Raw genomic sequence first — 22,465 nt, forward strand, 5'->3', positions numbered from 1 at the left:
GATGCCTTGCAAAAAGAACTAGAAAATAAACGGAGTTTGTGCGATAAATATTACGCACAAATGCATTAAGCATTTGCAAACCTGCCTTCAGAAAAATGCAGATATCACTACTTAGAAGCGGTGTATGTTCAGTCAAGATTCAAGGCATGAGTATAGAAAGATGACACATTACTTTAAATTAGCGCCGAGTGAACGGCAAAACACAATAGCACGACTGTTTTCCGTACTGTTTTAAAACGTGACGCTCTAGCACAAGCTGCTCAATACCCTCAGAGGTCCGGCACGCGAAAAAAATCAATCGACGATGCAGGTGTGCAGCCTCCCATCTGATAACAGCACTCCTTCGGTGAATGAGCACCGCACTCTAAGGCAAAACAAAATGAAGGGTGCCACTTGCCGGTACCTGCTTCCAAGGTTTTCAGTCTTGGATTTTATCTCCTCCACAGTCTTTTCAATACCATGCGCACACAGGCAATCTGCAGTGATGGGAATTGCCAAGAGCATTTTGTTGCAGGCCTTGTAGCAGGAAAATTTTCGTTTTGTAGCAAGCGTCGCCCATTTTGTAGCAAGAGACAGCATCTTAAAAAAAAAAGCTCAGAAGGCAAATTTATGGCTTTTTATTTGTAACAGCATCTCTTGTAATTATCACAAATAACAATTCACCTAACCACAGAACAGCAGATAAAAATTATTTGAATATGACTAAGTTCCTATGACACTTCGAGGAGACAGGTATGATTTTTCATGGTATCAGGAATATTGCAGCGACTCTATATGACACACTACATAAGTAAAAGAAGCCAGAAAAGGAACTACTGAATAGGAAAACATGGCTTAAAAACTGCTCTTACATCTGCAACAGAAACAGCACAAATGCAACACATAATAAACAATAGCAAACCAGCTCAAATAAAAATTCACCTTGTAAATAAAACCGCTTGCCAGCAAAACAACTATTAATTACAAAACGTGCAGCAGAAATTTTAGGTAAACTAGATAACGTAATAAAATATCGTACTGAAAAATATATACCCGCTGATCTGCTGAGCATAAATAAATGCAATACAATACAGAAACACACAAAGTATATACTGACTACCACTGGTTGTCATTAGCATGGTAATTTTACCGCAAATATATGACTTCCCCGGCAACACAAACAGACCGAAGCATTCAGAATATTAAAATAATAAAAACCGATCGAAGCACTCAAAATAATAAATTATAAATATTAACAAAAGCAGCCACTAAACTAAAACTGCATTTGAAAAAAAAAACTCATCATGTGGCTTGCAGTAAGCATGTATGACAACCCTTCACGCAATAAATCAAGACAAGGGAAATGACAGGGAATCAGGCATGTGCTTTAAAAATACTCATTTCAAATTGGCCAGCCCTATGTTCCTTTCTATGGGCCCTTATACATTATCACTCATTTGTTCTCTAGCTTGGCTCAATATTGCCAGGCCACTCGCAATGTCACGGAAGTTCTTCAGCTTCATGCCCTGCTGAATCAACAATTCAGCATTTCTGAACATGCGTTGTGCTTCATCCGCCTTCTCTTTTGCTTGTGCTTTAGACAAGCTGGCAGTTAGCACTGGACCCACAGCTGCACGTAGCCTTTTCTACTCCTCTTGCTCACAGGCAATGCGCTCTGCATACCGTTTTCATGCGCCTCTAACGGCCCTAATGACATCTGGACCAAATTAAAGCTGGCATGGGTGACTGTTGTACCTTTTGGCAAATGACACTATGTGGCGAACACCATTCACGCTTGCCAGACAAAGGTTCGACCTATCATCAAAACTCTTGTATTCTGGCTGAAGCCTGGCTCAATCTCAGCATTACCATGCGTAAGCGAAAGAAGTGCCTCAACAAGGTTAGTCAAAAGCGGATATTTTCTCTCACCTTGAGCACTCTTGATGATAAATATATTATGCCAGTATTTGTCAAGTGGCACATCAGGGCCTACATTTAGCACTTCAGGGCTTAAGAGTGTCACCTCATCAAGAAGAGATGAAACTTGGCTAGGTTGTATCACTCGAGGTGCACATTTTGCATGATATCTGAACGATTATGCTGAAGACTCCTGGGAGTGGGTGTTTGGTTGCAAGCACTTGAGATGCTGAAGTGTGAAATTCTGAAGAGGGAACCTTGTCAGAAGGTACTTTGAGCATGCTATGTAAAAAGACCTTGCTCCTAGTTTAAATTCAGCTTTCTATGAAGCAGACCAAGATTTCATAGCGTCCTCAGTATCTGCACCAACTACAATGCCTTCCTTCCAATTCTGCGAACTTTCGACATCAATGCAAGCTCATGTCCTTGTTTCAACATGAACACCTGAGGCCTCAGAAATCTGCTCAAGATTTTCTTCAACATCACCACCATTTCATCATAAAGAACATGCAGCAAAGGTTCATTCTTCTGAAACAGCGTCAGAAATCCCACAACTAGGTCACCTGCATTCTTCACAAACAGAGCCTTTGCATACAAAGTTTTGTCATTCAGGTTTCTGTTTAGTCTCACCCTCACACTACCTGCAGCACGCACTGGTGTCTGGGCATCTAGGATGCTCTTCAGGGCAGAAAACTGCTCGACTAGTCTTTCCACGGCTGGTACAAGAGACAGCCAGCGACAGTTGACATGACGCAAAAACAGTTTCAGGCAATCTAAGAACCTCTTGCTTTTCTTTGAGCTGGGCAGTTTGCGGCAGAGATGTCTTGAAAAAGTACTACACATCACTGACGACAGTTTCAACTTCGTTACCAAATTAATCAAGAGCACATGAAAAAGCGTACACCTTGTTCAGCGAGCACTCTCCGATTTCCATTAAGCGGCCATTTTTTTCCTGGACCAATTTCTTCTTTAAACACATTATGTTTGGACCATCGCTGAAAAATGAAAAAACCCCACTCGAGGAATATTTTGAGTGGCTTCACTTACACATTTCAAAAGGATATTAGCCGTTGCCCTCCCCAAACGAAACAATTGCAGGTGCTCAACCACTACTGCTTTTTCAGCATCAGAAAAGTAGCGCACCAGGACATCGAACAGCTGGCATCGCTGTTCTGGCAATGGTGTTTCATCTGCACTGATACTATAAAACACACCAGGACGATTCAGTTCATCATGCATTTGCAAGTCCCTTGGAGTAAGGCCCAAGCCCATCTCACACGACGTAAGACACTTTTTTCCTCCTGCAGGAGAAATCTTTAGCCACCTTCGAGTTGGGAAACATGAAGTGATGAAGGGTTGTAGCCGTATCAGCCCATGAGTACGGGAGACCTTTTATCATCAGTGCCAAAACAAAAAGTGCTTCGCTGACTGTGACACGGTCTGCATGGGTCATCACGCCTGTCGCTGATGAAAAATCCAACGCTGCTTGAACGGCAGCTGGCCTCTTCAGCCTCCCATCAGGGTCCGGAAGCTTACTGGTCAGCTCCAAGTGCTTTTTGCTCTGTGAAAGCCGTTTCACTGCTGTGACACCATGCTGTGAGCAGTTGATTGTCTAGTTACAAATAATGCAGTAAGCATTTTCTTCCCTTTTTCCTGGTCTGCACCACACCTCGAAGCAATCCCCTTTGCCGTCGGCATCTTTCAATAGGTCAGTGTTAAACTTGCTGCTGCGTCCTGCAAACAACAAATAAAAATGTAAGTTTGATGAAACAGAAAGTTGTTAGACAATCAATACGATCCTGTGAATTAGAGAATAATAATTCTAGAGAGCTTAAACATATTCAAAAAATAAAGGCCCAGGAAGCAATGGTTCTTTTTCCGCAATAGTCATGTTATAACAATTCTTCGCTTCGTCCACAAGTGGCAGTACAGGTTATAAGAACACATTCGTCTATACAAGACGCGCTGCGCTCTGTATAGTCACAGTTACCTTGCTCCCTACCGACCACATTATCATCCGCACTGACGCCCTTCAAGCGACACGTCTACTCCGACGCGTCAGCCGCAGCCCAGAAATCTGCGAGAATATACATCGCCTGGCTTCTCGCATCCCGGAAGCCATTCGAATTGAGTGGGTAACACGTGACCTGCTCAATTCACAAAGCTGTGCAGATTCTGCAACCCGCTTGCAAACCCTACCCACATCAATGCCTCAATTCGTCAGTACGCATGATGCTACCCTCCTTCTCACAAGAAAGGAACACCTCCAGCGTCGCACACGTGTTCTCGCCCCTCCGTGTGCGATAACCCTCCCCACGGTCTTACCCGTGCAGAGGAGGTTGTCCTTCTCGGGGGGTCGGGGTTGCCCTGACTCTTGCCCTAACTCGGACGTGGGCTCAATTTCGCCACTTATATCCCCTCCTAAGATGTCCAGTCTGCAACTCGCTAGACACTGAGGCTGACATTCACCACTTGTGGGTTTGCCCAGCGCTGAAGTCAACAAGGATTCGCCACCTGGCAGCAGAGGGTCTCCAGCCAGACAACCCGTCCTCATATATTGCTTGGACGCTGAGGCCATATCACCGCTCCCTCCTCGCCTTCATTAGATCGGCTCACGTTTTCTCTTTCATTTAGCACCCACCCACTCTTTTCTTTATCTGTTCTTCCCAACTCAGAGGCAATAAATAACGGTACAAAATTGGGCTTGGGAAGGGCATGTAATGCGAAGGCCAGATAACCTGTGGTCCTTAAGGGCGACGGAGTGGTTTCCAAGAGAAGGTAAGCGTAGTAGGGGGGGGGGGGGCAGAAGGTTAGGTGTGCGAATGAGATTAAGAAGTGTGCAGGCGCCGGGTGGATGCAGCTGGCAAAAGGCAGGGTTAATTGGAGAGACATGAGAGAGGCCGTTGCCCTGCAGTGGGTGTAGTCAGGCTGATGATTATGATGATTAGAGAAAGTGTTCGCCTAAGGTGTGGCAAACGCATAGATAAATATGCTCTCACTATTGCCATGGTTCTTTTCCTGAGTTCGATGTGTCGCGCCGGCCACCTGCGGAGGAAGCTTTGCTCTGCAAGGGTAAAGAGTTGGCTATCTAGAGACCGATAAAAGCACCGAGTGACGTGCTAGCACCGCGAACATGAGCAGACGGGGTTGCCGCGAGTATACGACTGCCCTCCTATTCTGCGAAAGGATCAAGCCGGTGGACGGCATCAAAAGTCGCTCGAACTCCCCGCGTGGTTTTCCTTCGCGCTTCACAGTGATGAAAAAAATGGCTTTGGTTTAGCTCTGGTTAAACCTGGAATGACGCGATAGCTACAGTTGGCTGAGTGGAACTCGCTCAGTCGAACTGCGAATTCTAGCCTTTCGCCGCTCGTTTCGCTGGGCGTTCCTTCATTTTCGTCCCTGGACGTGATTCACTCTCTCTCTCTCTGTCCACTCAACACCCTCCACTCGGTTTCGCCGGCTAGCCGCGCCGCCGGCAGCTGCTCCGCACCACGTGACAAACCACGTGACCATGTGGTGGCGCCGCCACCGCCATGGCTCCGCAAAGCTGAAGGCTCGAAATGCTGGCGTAATGTAGCTATCGCTACAAAAGCGCGTGCAGCTAAACGGCGCAATGTCCTAGCTACAACCAACTCTTCAGGGACATGCGTTTGTGACTAAACCTGAGCAAATTTATACAGGGCGACTCTGGAATCACACCCTAGGAGCGGAGCCTGTCTTTGGTGGGGAGCACGCCCCACTCGACACGCCAGCGGAAATTCCTCCCCGTGTGCGGTAGGTTGCTACAATGGGCGACCGCCCATTTCGGGTCAGGCGCGCACCTCTGGGGGATGTTCGGCGGTAACTCGGAGAAACAAAGGGCCCGCCGCCTTCTTCCGAGCCAATATAGCACTAAAGGCCGCCCTTATAGTCGGACTGGTCCACAGGTTCTGCAGTTCATTTTATGCCCAGCACGCGGCAAAAAGTAATTATGCACGGCATTCTCCAGCCTCCACTCTCGCGGGTGAGGAGAAGAAGGTGGATACGCGCGACGAGCTCTGTCCTTATTTCCCAAAACCATGCCGTAAAGCAAGGTGTTAAGCTCTCAAACACCCAGAGTGTCGGGAAGTGGCACACGTGAAAAAACAAGAGTTTAGACCACAGGACGTTCTTCACAAAGTACGCCGTCGCCGCCCGCGACAAGGAAGGCGCAGATACCGCGGCCACTTGCTGTTGTACGATGCTTACAATCCGCTGTTACGTGCGCGAAGAAATGCCGCCCGCCCAGAAAGTCACGCCATGAAGGGTTTCGTGCTCGGTGAGGGCAAGGCCCCCCGGCAACGAGTCAACGGGGGAGCCCCAAACAGAGCGCTTGGCTTTTACTAGCGTTGAACTTGCCGCCAGAGAGGAGTGCGTACACAATAAACAATTTCTCACCCATAAGGGTGCAAATCAGCTGTCCCTAGACGAACACCCTATTGGGTGCAAAAAAGGGTGCAAAGATCAGCAACCTTCCGGAAGGGTGCAAAGCATGAAAGTTTAGAGGGCGCGCATCAATCCAAGGCTTTGCTTCATGGGTGGATCAATGTGGAGCACCCTTCCAACATGCATTCGTAGAGGTGCTACGGAAGAATAGTACCCTTTAATGAGGGTGCAACCATTACATTCTCTAAAGTATCATTAAGTACGCCCTTCTTTAAGGGTGCTGATCTTGGTACCCTCTTTTTGCATTCAACAATTGGAAATGGGTGTTCGTCTGGGGACACCTGAGTTTCATCCTCAAGGGTGCGAATTTGCTTAGTGTGTACTCAGCATATCCGAGCGAGAAAGGTTGAGGTTGAGGTTTAGGTGTTGAATGCTACAGGTGGGGTTAGCCTTGCTTTATCTGCCGGCAATTGCTCCACCGCAGCGTCCCTTCGATATTAACAATACCGCATCTACCCCGCTAAGCGCACAGTCTCTTATAATAGCACACATTCTCTCCCGCAGTCACGATCTATGCACACAATCAATCCACAAAGTTCACATCACAGTCCACTCCAGAAGTCACCATCTATGCACATATTCAGTCACAGTAGAACATATGCCATTGTAGTGCTAAACTCCATACACACATTCACTCACAGTATAAAGTAGTCCTCTCCGGAAGACACCATCTACGCACACATTCAATCACAGTAGGCCATAGTCCGTTCCTGCTGTCACCATTTAAAAACAAGATCCGTGTTCTGCAGAAATGTTAAAAGAAGACGTGCAGCCTCCCTTCTGCATGTCTGGTTTCCACTCGGGTAGACAATGTCCTGTACTGTGCTGTGACGGGTTCCTGTCTTCTTGAAGGAAGCGAACATCACCTGCCTTTCCGCGTTGTACTGTGGGCAGTACATAATATAATGTTCGATATCCCCGCACACACCACATAAAGAGCAGAGCGGAGACGATGGTATGCCGGTCTTATGCATCCATGCAGGAGTGCAAGCAGAGGCCGTGCGAATTCGATGTAGAAGGGTCGCCTGAGATCTTCTCAGTCCCTTGGTCACACATGGCTTGTGGGACGCACTCCACAGGGTACTGAAGTGATAGAGCACCATTTTCCTGCAGAGACTTTTTCCATCTTGAGGGAACTTTTTGGTGGAACCCTTGAGAGAGCTTTATGGGCGAGACTGTCTGCCACCTCATTACCGTTGACTCCTATGTGAGAGGGCACCCACTGGAAATGTAGAGTAAAGCCTCTGCTGCCCAGATTCTGCACCAAGCGCAGAGAGGTTAGAGACAAGGCGTCAGTAGGGAATCCGGGCTCTAACCTCTGAAGGGCAGATTTTGAATCAGTTAGGATGACAACAGGTTGAGCCGGACAAGACCCTAACTTCCGTAAAGCCGCCTCAATAGCAACACTTTCAGCCGTTGTGGAGGATACGACAGCAGTACAGCGTACGGACCACTTACAGTCCAAAGAAGGAACGTAAAAAGCCGCTGCGCTAGCTTGTTTGACCTTGTCTACAGAACCATCCGTAAAAATTTGAAGATGGCAGGCATACTCTGTTTCCAAGTATTCCAGTACAAGCGAACGCGTTGCTGCCAAAGGAGAGCTGCGCTTTGGGCTCACGTGGGGAATTGTGACCTAACAGTCGAGGGTCGGAGAAGACCACGGGGGTTTCAACCGTTTCCTTTGCCTTCGGACATTAATGCCTAAAGAACTAAGAGTATTGAGTGCCAAGTAAGCCTTCGACTCATATCTCTTGCAGAGCCGCTGGAGAAGGGATCGCCCAGCTACCGTCTCTCCTAAGCAGTCAAGATGCATTAATAGTCTTTGAGAAGCGATAAGGCTAAGAGGTTTCGATAGGGACTCATGAAGTACTGCCTTATTCGCAGCCGCCTGGGGAACGCCAATGGTTCTTCTTAGGCCCTTTCTGTGGACAACTTCGAGACGTTCAAGTTGTGATGCCGAGGGGGAAATTAAAGGTAATTGATACATTATGCGACTGACCACCAGCGCTTCATGAAGTTTGACCATTGAAGAAGGATGGTTTCCCCATTGCTCACGTGCAATTCTACGGATCACATTGAGACGAGAAGATATAGATGAAACAATCGCGTCTACAGCTTTTCGCCACTGTAGACAGGAGTCAATAATGATGCCCAGGAAACGTGCGTGGTTGAATTGACGGATGCAAGAGTGACCGAGGTCTATCTTCAACCGCGCTTGACGTCTTCCTACACCTGGAAACAGAATAAAGCCGGATTTGTCCACTGACAGAGACAACCCCACACCTTGAAGGTAAGCTTGTGCCGAAAGTATAGCCTGTCGAGCTATCAGGGCTAATCGCTTGTGTTGATAGCCAGTAATCCAAATACAGATGTCGTCAGCATAAAGTGACATACGCACTTGCCTGCAACTTTTTTTCAACGAATCGGGTAGGCCAGCCATTACGGCGTTAAAGAGCGTGGGGGAAAGAACACTTCCTTGAGGCACACCTCGTGATAGAACCCTTTCGGTGCTTAACGTACTCCCTAACCGTACACGAACCGCGCGATCACTTATAAACTTGTAAATGAATCTTAACATATGGCCCTGTATGCCCATGCCTTGCAAACTGTTTAGAATTGAGCTCTGAAGCACGCTGTCGGAAGCTTTCGCAACATCAAGAAAAATGGCTAAGGTGGAAAGGCCGAAAGCTCTCTGGTGTTCAATGTGACTGATCAAGTCTAAGACGCTATCTTGGGCACTAAGACCTCGGCGGAATCCTGTCATACATGATGGCAGTGCCTTGCTGTCCTCAAGCCACCATGATAAGCGTTCATTTACCAGCTTCTCCATCAACTTAGCTACACAGGAGGTCAATGACACAGGATGATACGAGGCAAGGTCTGTCATGTCTTTGCCAGGCTTCAGTACTGGAACTACATGTGCCACCTTCCATGACGGAGGAACATCGCCAGTCTCCCAAACTCGATTGATGAAGTTGAGGAGCTCCTTCCTGAGTTGCAAGGGCAGATTATTCAGCATTTGATTGGTGATGCCGTCGGGACCTGGTGAACACCGGCGCTGCAGGCCACTGAGCGCAGTCTGAAGCTCACGAAGCGTGAACGGGACGTCCATGATAGACCTGGAGGAAGCAGGTGGAGGCGAGCGAAGCGAGCGAGAAACCCGTGAAGCTAGCTGCATCGCGTAGCAGCAGGATTACGTCATGGCCGCGGGCAACAATTTTGACATGCGCAGCACCCGGTAGCGTCAATCCACGTATCCCACCAGAGCCCTGCACGCGTCTCAACAGTGGGTCCATCACAAGGACGAACAGAACGGCCGAGAGCGGGCAGCCCTGCCTGACGCCCCGCGTGACGCAAAAGCTCGATGTGGCAACGCCGTTAACCTAGATGTCCGCTGCAGCCGCCGCGGTGGCTGAGTGGTTACGGCGCTCGGCTGCTGGCCCGAAAGACGTGGGTTCGATCTTGGCCGCGGCGGTCGAATTTCGATGGCGGCGAAATACTAGAGGCCCGTGTACTGGGCGATGCCAGTGCACGTTAAAGAACCCCAGGTGGTCGAAATTTCCGGAGCCCTTCACTACGGAGTCCCTCATAGCCTGAGTCGCTTTGGGACGTTAAACCTCCATAAACCCGTAAACCAAACCAGATGTCCGCCGTTGTTGTCGCGTATAGCTGTTTTAACAGCGTGATCGAGCCAGCGAGGAAGTTATAGCCCGTGAGTACTTCGAGCAGATCGGAATGTCCTTGCCGGTCGAACGCCTTCTCTTGGTCTACGCTGACTGATCCCCATACCCTCACTATTATTGGTGTAAGCGACCAGGTCACGGATAAGGCTCAACTTGGTAGGAGCTAATTAGCTTCGGTAGAAAGCGGTTGACTCTGGCGACAAACAGGGATGCGAGGATCTTATAATCTACGTTAAGCAGCGTAATAGGATGCCAGCCTGACGGATTGCGCCTGTCCGCGCCGGATTTTTGGGGGTGCGTTATACGTTCGCGGCGAAAAGAGTGAGGGAAAAACTCTGCTTTTAAAACAGCCTTCTAAGTCACTGCAAGGGCGTGTTGGATGTGGGGTGACAGCGCTCTGTAGAATTCTACCGGGATGCCGTCAGTTCCGGAGGATACGCCAGAGTTCATCCCGCGCACAACTTCAGGCACCTGTGATTGGGGGGCATGATTGATTGCGCTTCCTCGTCATCAAGCCGCTGGAGATAGGAAGTTGAACTCGCCAAGCGCTCTGAGAATTAGCGGCCTGCATCAGAATCCTCGCGGGAAATCAGTTCCGAGGAGAAATTCCAAATATGCGCTCTATATCGCGCTGTTCAGAGCTCTCAAATACGTCCTCGGGGAACACTTACGAGAGCTGTGACGTCTCTCTCTCCGTCGCCCCTGCATCACGTGCAAGGCGCAAGACATCCGGGCTGGAAATGGGGCGGTGGTGGGCCTCCGCGATGCACGACTGCTGACGAAACAGTCGCGAGTACCGTTCGCGCTGAAATTGGAGGTACGCGCGCGCTTCCGGAGTCGCGATCTTCCCAGCCTCACAATGCGAAGTCGCCGTAAATATTCTCTAGTGTCGACTGCCTCCCACTCTGGCATCAGCCGCCCAGCACGAACGCACGTGCCCCGCCACTCCTCCTTGAGGGAGTTCCAGCCGCATGGCTTGATGGCATGCGCCCAAGCCTTTCGTCCTATGGCGTGATCTGTGCCTTGGGGCCCTCAGGGATCTCGGCAGCAAAGGGGGGAGCCATGGCAGGACCACTGACCACAGGCGTTGTAGGCCCCGCCTCCTCTGTGCCGTGAATGGGGCTCGCGTTCACTGCCGACTCGCCGTGGACCTCGTTCTTAACTTAAGATGCCATCCGCGTAGGACTGCCGCTGGTGCAGTCCGGTGTGGCGTGTTTCCCGCCGCACTGTTGGCAGCCCACTGTGCAGCCCTCGGTCGCATGTCCGACAACCGCGCACCGCTCGCATCTCAGCGTCCTTAAACCCCGCCGCCATGTGGTCCGCCTGGTTGCACCGGGCGCAGACTCGCTGCATCCCTCTTTTCTCCAACTTCACCTTGCATACCTTGGATGATCATAAAGTTCGGCACCTGGTTCCTCATCTCCAGCCGCACCCTGTGTGCCAATAAACTTGCACGGGTTGTCCCGGAAGGCCACATGTTGACCGCAGTGCATCTTGCCGGAGGGGGCTAGAGCCGCGACCATGATATTGACAGGCACGGCCCCACGGCACTGGACTTAGATAACTTGCTGGTGTGCGCCTGGGACCATATCCAGTGTCGCAGAAGGGATTCTGCAAGCACTTAGAGGAAGAAAATATGACACAACCACAACAGAAGAAAGGAAGGCGTACGCGGTCATTCCTTGCATTAATGGCATTTCCCACAGTCTCAAGAGGGTAGGAGCAAGAGCTGGTGTAAAAGTGCTCATGTCAGCACCCAACAAGTTAAGAAGCCTGTGCGCCAAAGTCAACAGCGAGCAAAGGAAAAAATCAGTGTAAGAAAAAACACCGGAAAAAACACGTGAAATGTGTGAAAAGCGGGGTTTATGAAATACTTCTGTCATGCGGACGCACCTACATTGGTCAAACAGGGCGTTGTTTGAATAAACGGCTTCGAGAGCACGAAAGATCCCTAAAGGGCGCCATCAACAGTGAATTAGAAAAACAATGCAGAGAGCATGAATGCGCTCCGCAGCTTATCAATACAATGGTCATCCCGTCATATTTTGATCAATGGACCAGGGAGATTGAAAAAGCCTTCAACATCCGACCAAAGAGCGACGCATGCGTCTGCATACCTTCAATAGCGCTTCGTGTCAGGGAAATTGATTATCTGTGTGCGATGTCTTAATATTTCACCACGTATACATTTTATGCGTTTTTCATGCTTCTTTATTTTCCTTCTTATACGAGCGAGATGTATATATTCGACGAACGTGCATTAAAAATCTGGTTGTTATTCAGCGTCGTGTCCCGCCTCTCTCTTTGTCTCGTGCTGCGCTGCTCCCGTCACAAGATCATGCACCAACCAGCCCAAATTTTCACCTTGTTAAAGCACATTTCATGTAAACAGGTAAGCCCGAATGGCTTAGGCAGCATGCATTCACGTGAGTGTACAGATGTATTACACTACCTGTAACGTAAGCATGTGTCTGAAATTTGGCACATATGTGCACTTAGATGCTTGAAATCTGCATGAAGAAGAAGAAATAATTTTATTGATCCAGAGCCGAGAAATCTGGCATTAAACTCTTGGGGCTGTCCCCGGGACGCACAACTTTTTGGACACGGCTAGCAAAATGAGCACCTCCGGGGGACATTCCAAATGTCCTGATGGGATATTTCTGGGAGATTTTGAAGAGGTTTTGTGTTTGTTGGAATGGCGGCGTCGTGCAATGGCGATAGCATATAGTGCTCTCGCGTAGTGGCCAGCGAAGTTCATCGGTTAGCGCCGTCGCTGGTTCGAAAAGGAGTCGCTGCAATACTTATTCTATTTCTCCAGGTTGGCCAAGGTCACCCTCAAGGTCAAGCGTGACTCATCAATATTGGCTGGAACTGCGTTAAGGAAGGTCACTCTCAAGGTCAAGCTTCACAAAGATTTTTGTTTGAAACCGTGTTAAGTAGTTCTTTCACATTAAAAATTGATGAGCAGACGCTTGTAAAGTGGAAGTTTAGGGATATTTGGTCAATCATGATTTGGTTGGGGGTTTATCGCAAGAGAAGCAAGGACGTAAGATGGACACAGAACGAGTGCTACAATCGAGAAGTGACTGTTTGCAGCACGCAAGTCTTGACGGAGCACTTCAACCACTTCTTCCTCACTGCTCACATTGAAGGGATCTTCAATTTGTAGCTTGCTAAGATGGAGTTGTAAGAACTCTATAACTTCTACTTGCCAAGATCCCCGCTCTGTAACAATCAGTCTAAATGGGTACAGCGGATTAAGTGTCCTCACACTGAGGAAGGCATTCAAAATGGGACGTTCGCTCTTCTGGGCACTCTTGCTTAGCGTTTCCAAATTAAGATAATTCAGGAGCGCAGCAGCCTTGGTCTGACTGCTCTTGGTTGCAAGGTTGTTAATATACGGCAAGCTAAAAAAGGCATTGAGCTAAAAAAGGCCTTGGGGGCAAAACGACAAACCTGCTCTCTTTTTCCGCAAGCGAAATGGGAAGGTCGCGCTCACGGAAACAATTTGCGATGTCACGGATCACCGGCTGGCTGTCCTTCTATCGACCGAGGCTCTTTCGAGGCACCCCAGCGCTTTCAGTATGGCGCCAAGTTTTGTCTTCATTACTCGCCTTTGCTGCTACCTTGAGAACAGACGCCAAACACTCGTGCTTGTGGGCCGCTGCCTCCAGTGCATACTTATACTCCATCCCGTAACTAACTTGCAGCACTACCAAAAGCAGAGACCTCGTTAACCAATCGGGAGAGCGCGTTAAACGGGTTCATCCGCGCCTAGTCGTATGCGTGTCGCCTACTCGCGGCGGACGCAAATATGGTCCGCCGTCACTGTGTGGGCCTGGTGCACCGACATCTACCATCATGAGCTTGTACTTTGCATCCACGATGGCCATCAAAACAATAGAGAATGTCTCCTAATAAAAGGAGAACATTAGACATGCATGAGCCCCCCTTGTATATGTATGACATCTGGTTCAGCTTATGGAGGAACAGTACCTTATAGTTGAAAAAGCTGCTTCCAGAATTTGGTGGTGCAGTAATCTGGACGTGCTTTCCGTCTACTGCTCCTACACAATGAGAAAAGTTCCAACGCCTGCTGAATTCTTGTGCAGATTCCTCCCATTGTGCAGGCCCTGGCTCCTAAATGAAAAAAAAAAGAGCAAACCTGAATATTTGGGCGGATGGTTTGGAAGTGAGAGATGCTAAAAATGGTCTTGCTTTCTGAATTAGTTCATTTAAGCCACTACAATGCTCTTCACTTTTGCCCTTTTGGCTCTTTCATGCAAATTTAAGATTGCTACATAGCCTATTAAAGTTCCACAACCAGAGTCAGGAAAAGAATTAGGCAAGAAATACATACAAAATTCCTCCTCAGGTCCCTGCGGACAATGCTGTGCAGTTCGTCAAATTGCTTCGGACTCATCCGATAGTATCGGAAGAACATGTCTTCATCTGCCTTCATAACTTGAAACTGCAATGACAACAGTGAAACAAAAATTACCAACTGACACCAAATATTTACCCCACCCTTCATCATTACACAAATGGTAGGTGACGTACAGAGATGTGGAGCTTATTTAGTGATTATTAATATTGGAGTGGGAATTTTTCTAGCAACGCGGACCACAGTTTACATCGTCCCGTTTTATAAACTCACACCGCCAGCCTCACTTCCAAGTACTGTTTCTGTTTTAACAGCGTGTGTTGACATTAACGCAAAATCGGGAGTGGTACACACCAAGCGTAACAAAGTGTCTTCCGAGTGCATTCTGAGCTCTCGGATGCGAATCTTAATCAATGCGAAAACGCCGCAGGTGCTGAAGCAAAACTGGTCAAGGGTACGTTGGCCTATGCTGCCGACGCGGCAACCAGTTTCTCAGGCATATGCGGAAAAGCAACGCTAGAGAATGCAGCCGCTTACAATGACACACCACGGAGTTCCTGGATTCATCGCAATTAATACAGCTCGTATGAAGCCATTCGTGCGCTTTTAAAAGTGATAAATACATAACGTGGGTGGCATTCAGCTGGCATCTTAAGCATGGAAAAAAAAGGAAAATATGCTAGTTATGAATTACGACCTCCGACTGGCACAAACTTTGATTATGGCAAGCACAAGCCGCAAAACATTCAGCTGGGCGAGTTGGTACAGATACATCATGTAAAACATAGCAAAAAAATGACGAACACAAGAAAAAGGAAGGAAGCAGGTAAGACAAAACGAAGAGTTGGGGGTAGTTAAAGTTCCGGAACGCAGAGCAGGAGATCGATCGCTACAGACCGACAAGTTACTTACCGCGGTGTGGTATTCACCCTCCTCCTTTCTGACTTGCCAGATGGGGTGCACCCAGAATTTCCTCTTTCTTTTCTTCTAGGTCCCTCATCTTCATCAGCAATAATCTTGTCTTTAACAACAAAAGACGCCGATGTACCCCCATGGACACTGGGTTTGGTCACAAGAATAGAAGCGGCGCGTTCTCCCTCGCAGTAACGCTTCCTGCTTGCCGTCCGCGCGAAGTAAATGAAAACTCTTTTTAAAATTAGTTTTCAGCAACGAGAGCCACAAGCAATGTACAGAACGAAGCTCAGATAGAAACTCTGCGCAATCCGCAACGGTCCACAGTTTCAGTCGCACAAGGTTGCCAGACGAAACATTTCCGGCCAACTCTCTCCGCTGAACATCCACAAAAATATCGATACAATACTAAACATGCCTGGTAGTGTGTATAGACATATTAGTAGGGCATTTATTGCATAATTTATTAATTATAACACAAGCAAACAACATATAAGCATTGTCCGTTCATTTAGTGGTAGACAAAACATGTTTGCCTTGTCTGGCGACACTGCGGCGGCTAGAATATACTGACTAGTGTGCCGACCGTGGCCTTCCTGGTGGCACCGCGAGCGATGAATGCCGACGGCCGCCGCATGAAGCCCTGCAAGCCGGGAGGGTGCCGCCGAGCCGCGACGCTCTCGCAACATCGGCAAGAGGACTAGTGCATTTTTGCTTTCGTTCAGCTGTAATCGACCAAAGCTGTCATGGAGGCAGCTGACTATAGGTTTCAGGGTTTGTTTTGAGTCTCTGTCGAGGAGCTGCACATTTAGCACTTGTCGCTTGCGCGAAAGCTGCTGTGAAATTCAGCACAACTTCGTGTTTCGAAGCACGAAACTTGTGCTGTACATAGATATATTTTATATATATATATGAAGTACTTTTTCGGTAACATTTTCTCTAATAAAGTAGGCGAAACGCTTCGGTTAATTTTATTGGAATATATTTAGGTGTTCTCGCTGTGTACGTACTACATTTGCGAACGAGTGAACACATGCAATGTGAATAACGCAGGAAACACAGTCGTGCAACACTCGTTTTTAATCGCGTGCAATATCAATCGCGGACATGTTACAGAAGTACAGCAAGCAGGGCCCATATGTGCACATGAGAAGCATTTATTGGCAGCGACGCAGTTTTAGAAACTTATGCCGCTGCCTTTGCGCTTCCCTCTCTTTGTTGAGGCCCTTGACAAAAAAACGAAACCTTAAGAGAACACAAAACTTTACAACGGTAGATAAAACTGCCTTTTCATGCTCTGAGCAGCCAAGTTGAGGAAAAGACAGTGTCTATAGCTGACTCGAAAATTCAACCAAACTCATTTCATGGAGCTTGTTTTTACTAAAAAACACAGTAAAGGCATCTTCCATGGCCTTTACAGCAGTTGACAAGCTCTGGCTGAGGTACACTAGGCCCCCATTGTCAAAATGGCTAGTAAAGTACGAAGCGGCGTCGGCACTTGCTTCAGCTTTGCTTGCACATATGCAGCCTGCACACTGTGGACAACAGTTCTTAGCAATGATCTTTCTTGCCACGTAGCCTGTAGTGTAGTAGATCAAAGCACTGTGGCTCTTCTTCTCTATGCACGATGCATGGTCACTGCTAGACACGACAGCTTGAACTACATCTTCAGCTTCACTGACGTTTCCGTGGTCAAGAAGGTAATCTATTTTGTCTGAAAGGAACTTACTCGTAGTTTCACACACCTCCTTTGGGCTCAGCAGTGCTTTGATTACGTCTGGGGTGCAGTTCACTCCTCTAGGTGGCTTTGCCAGGTTGTAGAATGCGAGTAAATTCACAGTCATCAGAAACTGACACTGTCGGATGGTCGTTACAGCCAGACGACTGTCTAATTATACCAAAAAGGTTATCAAGCTTATCCTGGCTTAATCTGGATGATAAAAGATACTTGAAACCCACAGTCGACGTCAGGTAGGACAACAAGCCAAGTGTACTCTTGATGGTAACCCTTAGCCCAGCAGACGTGCTTTCTGTAAGAAAACCACCACCAGCTGGTTTTGCAGTTTGCTCCCAATCCTGCAGATACTCTAGGAAGCCTTTCAGAAATTGCACATTTGGACTGTCAGGCTTGAGTGCCTTCTCGCTTGTTCGCGATGTCATAACACGAATCAGGCGATTCATTTCTTTTACGAAATCTACTGTCGGCTGCACGGTCCTGTGTGAGGCTTCAATGTGTTATCTATAAATGAAAAGTCCTTTGATGACCTGGTCGCTGAAGAGCTGAAATGCGATGTCCACTTTAATTTTTTTCAAAGAAGTTTGGCTTAAGGTGTGCATTTGTCAGGCTTGGCATAACTTTCAGTGTAACATTTTCTCGATCCGCTTCGAAGGCTGCTAGTACAATACCAATGTGAACATGCCCAGCTGGTGTCAGGTATCCTTTTCCAACAAATCAATTTCTCACATTCTTCAAAAGGTGTGGAAAATCTGACAAAAAATAGAGCTGCCTACTAGGATCTACTGGGTGTTTTGTACTGCTCCGAACGTGGCTTGGAGAACCTTTGGAAAAAAAAACAACAACTTGCGATCAGTTTCTTCATCACAATATTTAAACATTAGAAACATGAAATCTGCACTAGCACCATGCACACTCTAAACAATCTTGCATTTTGCGTGAAATTACAGCCTTACCCTGTATTCCAAACAGCCGCCACATGCTCCTATTCCAGCTGGCGCCGTCGCATGTTATGCAATCCACGAACAGACCAGCCTTTTCCGCAAGGACTGTGGTTTCCAAAATGATTTTCGCCAGTGTTGGGACCTTCACATTGCCCTTTGAGGCAAAAACACCGAGGATTTGCGTCAATTTTCTTACGGAAAGGTAATCTCTCACAAATGTACGTGCGTTTTACGTATAAAGTTGCGAACTGTAACCAAGAGAAAAAAAAAGTTTATCAGTAAATGGCTGAAACAGCACAATCATCCCATGGTCTGCCAGCACATTCTTCTGGTCAGCAGGTGCATGACCTCCAAGGTCAACAAAGCCTTCAATATCACCTGAATTGTAAAAAAAAAAGCACAGGAAAAACACCTTGTTTTATGCGCAGACATCTCTCAACACAGATCAGAATATGGCAAAGGTGCTAAACCAGCATAAAAAGAAACACGTGCTAAAAGACTTGACGATCGAATATTACCAGAGCACTGCACGGCTCGAGCAATATTGTAGTGCTTAGCAGAACATCGTATTTTTCTCATACTGTAAAAGCTCGCTGATTTGTGCTTCAGTGGACTGGAAAAAATGTTCGCATAGTCTGAAATTAAGTTCGAACTATCGAATGACCCCGAAAAAAAAACCGACAAAAACCGCTTGCATCGCGGTAAATTTATTTGGTGAAAGACTTGGCAGTAGTTGCTTGTGTATTTTAGATGACAACGGCGCAACAATCGCTATTTTTAGCGGTGGAGCTCTGCCGCTAGTGCATCGCACGCCGCAAGCGCGGAAGATTCACGGGCGATGAATACGGCATTGCTCAGCAGCTCCGAAGCGGCAAGAAAAAAATGTAGATAGGGAATATTAGCGAAACAGCCAACCAACGCTATAAACGGCGCGTAGCTGGGTTTGGCTGGCTGGCTAGTGCGGTTGGGCGTACGTTTCAGAAAAGCAAAATCGAAACTATCAGTGTGTCCGCTCTTGTAGATGAGGCCGTCCGTCCGCCATCACGCCTGCCGTTCAGCGCAAGTCAGAGGTGCGCGAGTGATTCTGCAGCACAGAATTCAGCTTTGAGGGGGGCTATTTGGACGACCGCTTGCCGAACCGATACCTGTATGTACACAACCTCCTTTGGGAGCCCGTTCGAATTAACCGGTGCGAGACCCGTAGCTTCCGAAACAGCGAGCGTGCAACGCCATAGACTTGCATAGCGTTGGCCGGGACCGCGCCGGCAGATCGAATTATGCGGATTTTCGCATTGCGGGGTTTGAATCAAAGAGCTTTTACCGTATGCACAGAACGGTCCAAGAATTCATTGCAGCTATACTCACCAGCTGATTTCAAATTTAGGTGCTCCGAAAGCTTTATTTCGTCAATGACGAGGCCACCGTGACGACTGTAAGCATCCATGGTCTTTGTTTTTTCATTTAGGGCATCGAAGACCTTTGTACTGCAAGCCACCCTTGAAGCGCTGTAGGTACTTTTTCAGGCAAGTTCGCCCTGGCAGAACCATAATAGACTGTCTGCGGAGATGTTCATACAACTTCGGGCTTCGCATCCTCATCAGCGTACATTCTAAAATCCACTCATCATCGTATCGCATTCTCTTGTGTGATATTCGCCTTGCAGCAAGGAAACAACTCTTTACAACCAGCTGCTGCTTTGAGGGAAGAGATTTAATTTTGCTGTTAAATGTCGCTTCACTAAGAGCCTCATTTCGCTCTTTCATGTGAGCCACCTGTATCCTTGCATTTGCCAATCTTTTCTTGGTTCTTGACAGGCTTCGAGAAATGTTCCTGCACTGTTTCTTTTCATCAGATTTTCTGGCAATTTCACTTGTGCTTTGCTTTTTTCTGCACGCTTGGTTTTGAGCCAGAATCCTTTGGTACTTGCAGAAAGCGCAGGATTCACCTTCAGACCTCACAGATAATGAACACTTCTCAGAAAAAATCATACCTTTGTAGGAGGTGTGCTTTCCTGAGGCCGGCTTTATGCCGCATCCATCACAAAGATTTGTCAAGGAAACTTCCTTGATCAAAATTTCGGCCTCTTCGCAAGTTGTGACGATGTGTTTTGACTTTTCCCTTCCCCTGAGGTAAACCGTGGCTACCACTGATTGTCCATCAAGTAATGGCTTTGCAAATGCTACCATCTTTTCAATGAAGAGGTTAGCGAAGTTATTTTTTTTCAGCCTCACAATAGGCGTACGCTAATGAATCGATTGTCACGGATGGCACTTTCATCCATGTCACTGGAATAGCGACGTTGGAGAATGGATGGAGACGATCGTTGGTTGTTCGTGGTCGTTCGTCACCAGCATTTTGCGCTTCGCCAGCGCTTCCTTCTGCAGAAACAAAGCGTGGGGTGGTGCACTTTTCAGTTACTGCAGCTCCGCTGTTGGTGTCAGATGCTTCCATGCTCACCGATTCAGCATTATCAATGCCTGAGCTCAACTCGGAGGCTTCCGACGCAGCACGCCTGTGACGCTTTGCTGGAGGCTCTTGCTGGCACAGATTTCTAGTTTTTCTTTTAGCTGACACTTTAGGAAGAATGTGCTCTGGGTAATGCGTGAATATTGAAGGCACGGCGTCGGGTTTCAGGCGCGGTTTATCGCGGGGAAGCTCGCTGGTAACACCATTTACGCTGACACTGAATGTGCGCTCGATACAACTGCTCTCAAAATGTTTCTCGCAAACCACAGCAGCTGGCGTCAGGCTTCTGTCCTCTCTTTTGATGTTTTTTTCCCATTCTGCAAGCCGCGTAGCATCAGATGGTGCAGTAAACATGGAAACACGTTCCTTGTTCGAGCGGTAACCGCTTTTACACATTGCCACAAAGCAAGTCTTCTCTTTGCACTGTCGCTTTGGCTTTGACATCTTTTTGTGCAGTCACATGTAGCTCGTTTAGTGGTGGACACGGGAAAAAAACAATCGAGAGCTCAGTGCATGATTTGACTACACGGTGAAAGCGCGCAGAACGGATACACGCACGCACAGAACGCGCGCACAAAACCGAGGAAATCACCACAGAACTGCTCGGAGGAGCGGATGCGTCGACTTTCATGTGCAAGGAGCCACACAGGACAACATACACGGCACCTCAGTCAACAAAATTTCGTGCACAAGCAGGTTAATCGCGCACGCACAAGACCAGGTCGCTGCCTTCCGAAGCGAGAAAACCGCGTCGTCTTTTGCGGCAGCACCCTCCCGACAAGCAGCGCCCTCTGCCGCAATCGGTTGGCTTTCATTGCAAACGGTGCCACCTGCTCCCATTGCGCAGCGCTGGCGCTCGGCACACTAGCCAGTATATTCTAGGCACTATAGCCGCTCGTACGCCTCATGTAGCCTGGCCGGCGTCCCGCCAGCGCGTTTTTTTTTTTCGCGTGTGATAATCGCAGGAGAAAAACGCCCCATGTAGCCCCCGCCTTACGCATGCTAAACGCAAGCATATTGCGGGGCGTTGAGCCATTTGTCACATCCGCATTTTTAGTTAAGCACTATGGTTAAGCGTATGCAAACTGATGGTGAATTCCAATCGCAGGCCCGGAGCGGTCTGCACGCTCTGTGACAGAGCGCATGAATCCGGCGCAGAGCGCGCGGCCTGAAATTGCGATTGGAATACACTTGCTCTGGCCAGAGCATGCAGGCGAGAGCATGTAGGGCGCCGCTATCGCCGCTGAAAAAGAACGTCACGCTAACTTCCGGTCGGATCCGCCGATTTCGGCGGAGCAGTCCCGACTGTTCCACGGAGCAATCTCGGCTCGGCAACCGCTCCCTGTCTACGATTGGATGGCGTGATCCGTGCCTCAGACCTGCGTTTGGAATACAGTTGCTCCGAAAAGAGCAGGAAACGTTGCTCCAGAAGTGCTCCAACTCTGCGATCATGCCCAGCTTTCTGGGACATCTACTACTAGCTCTATCTACCGGCAGTGGCGGCGACAGGGAGCGTAACTGAATGGGAAGGGGTACAAAAAAAATCGTATAACGTGAACAAAAGCACCTACAAAAAACGCTTCGGGGATTTGTGTAATATACACTTAGCTGAGGAATGTGCCGAAGTTTCAGTCCTGTGCTATTAATACACGAGCTTCCCAGCGCGTTTGAATATTATCCGATGCTGCCTACGGGAGGGGGCCAAAGTTTTGGCATTTTTCCAGACTTTGAAACTGTATAGCACCGTAACACGGATTGATACCGAAAATGCTTCCCGGTTATAGGTACCCATATATATGGTGCTTAAAATGGTGCGCAACGATCTGGCATAGCTTTGATCAAGAAGCTTCCTGAGGCCTTTTAATTGAAACCTGATATTGCCTAAAATATGAAAGATGGCGCCCGGTAGCGAGCTACGCTGCAGAAATGGTTCGGACTGCTGAAGTTGCGTCCATTTCGACGCTTACCTTTTTATCGG

The 22,465-nt window shown here is 48.1% G+C and overlaps 1 protein-coding gene across 2 annotated transcripts; it reads right to left on the reverse strand.

Annotated features, from left to right (window-relative positions):
- Window positions 1-681: 681 nt before the first annotated feature.
- On the reverse strand, window positions 682-20,750 carry LOC144096626 (uncharacterized). Of its 2 annotated transcripts, XM_077629446.1 has the most exons (6): window positions 19,387-20,750; window positions 18,034-18,175; window positions 15,343-15,543; window positions 14,407-14,517; window positions 14,043-14,186; window positions 682-3,630 (listed from the first exon to the last, which is right to left on the reverse strand). In XM_077629446.1, exons 4-6 carry the CDS (start codon window positions 14,506-14,508, stop codon window positions 3,598-3,600), a joined length of 279 nt encoding a protein of 92 aa, XP_077485572.1. In that variant the 5' UTR covers window positions 14,509-14,517; window positions 15,343-15,543; window positions 18,034-18,175; window positions 19,387-20,750; the 3' UTR covers window positions 682-3,597. The 2 variants fall into 2 exon arrangements, with proteins under 2 accessions (XP_077485572.1, XP_077485571.1); XM_077629445.1 differs by lacking the exons at window positions 15,343-15,543; window positions 18,034-18,175; window positions 19,387-20,750 and having other exon boundaries at window positions 14,407-14,602.
- Between the last annotated feature and the right edge of the window lie 1,715 nt (window positions 20,751-22,465).

This window comes from Amblyomma americanum, chromosome 7 (assembly GCF_052857255.1).
Source record: "Amblyomma americanum isolate KBUSLIRL-KWMA chromosome 7, ASM5285725v1, whole genome shotgun sequence".
In the NCBI taxonomy this organism is placed as follows: Eukaryota; Metazoa; Arthropoda; class Arachnida; order Ixodida; family Ixodidae; genus Amblyomma; species Amblyomma americanum.

Bases quoted from the DNA above. Each gene is read 5' to 3' on its own strand.
- LOC144096626 (XM_077629445.1), bottom strand. From the start codon at position 14,583: ATGATGAAGGGTGGGGTAAATATTTGGTGTCAGTTGGTAATTTTTGTT. The intron at 14,187-14,406 runs GTATGTATTTCT...TTTTTCATTTAG, and splicing joins GGGACCTGAGGAGGAATTTT to GAGCCAGGGCCTGCACAATG. The intron at 3,631-14,042 runs GTACTGTTCCTC...TGTTGTTTGCAG, and splicing joins GCAGCTTTTTCAACTATAAG to GACGCAGCAGCAAGTTTAAC.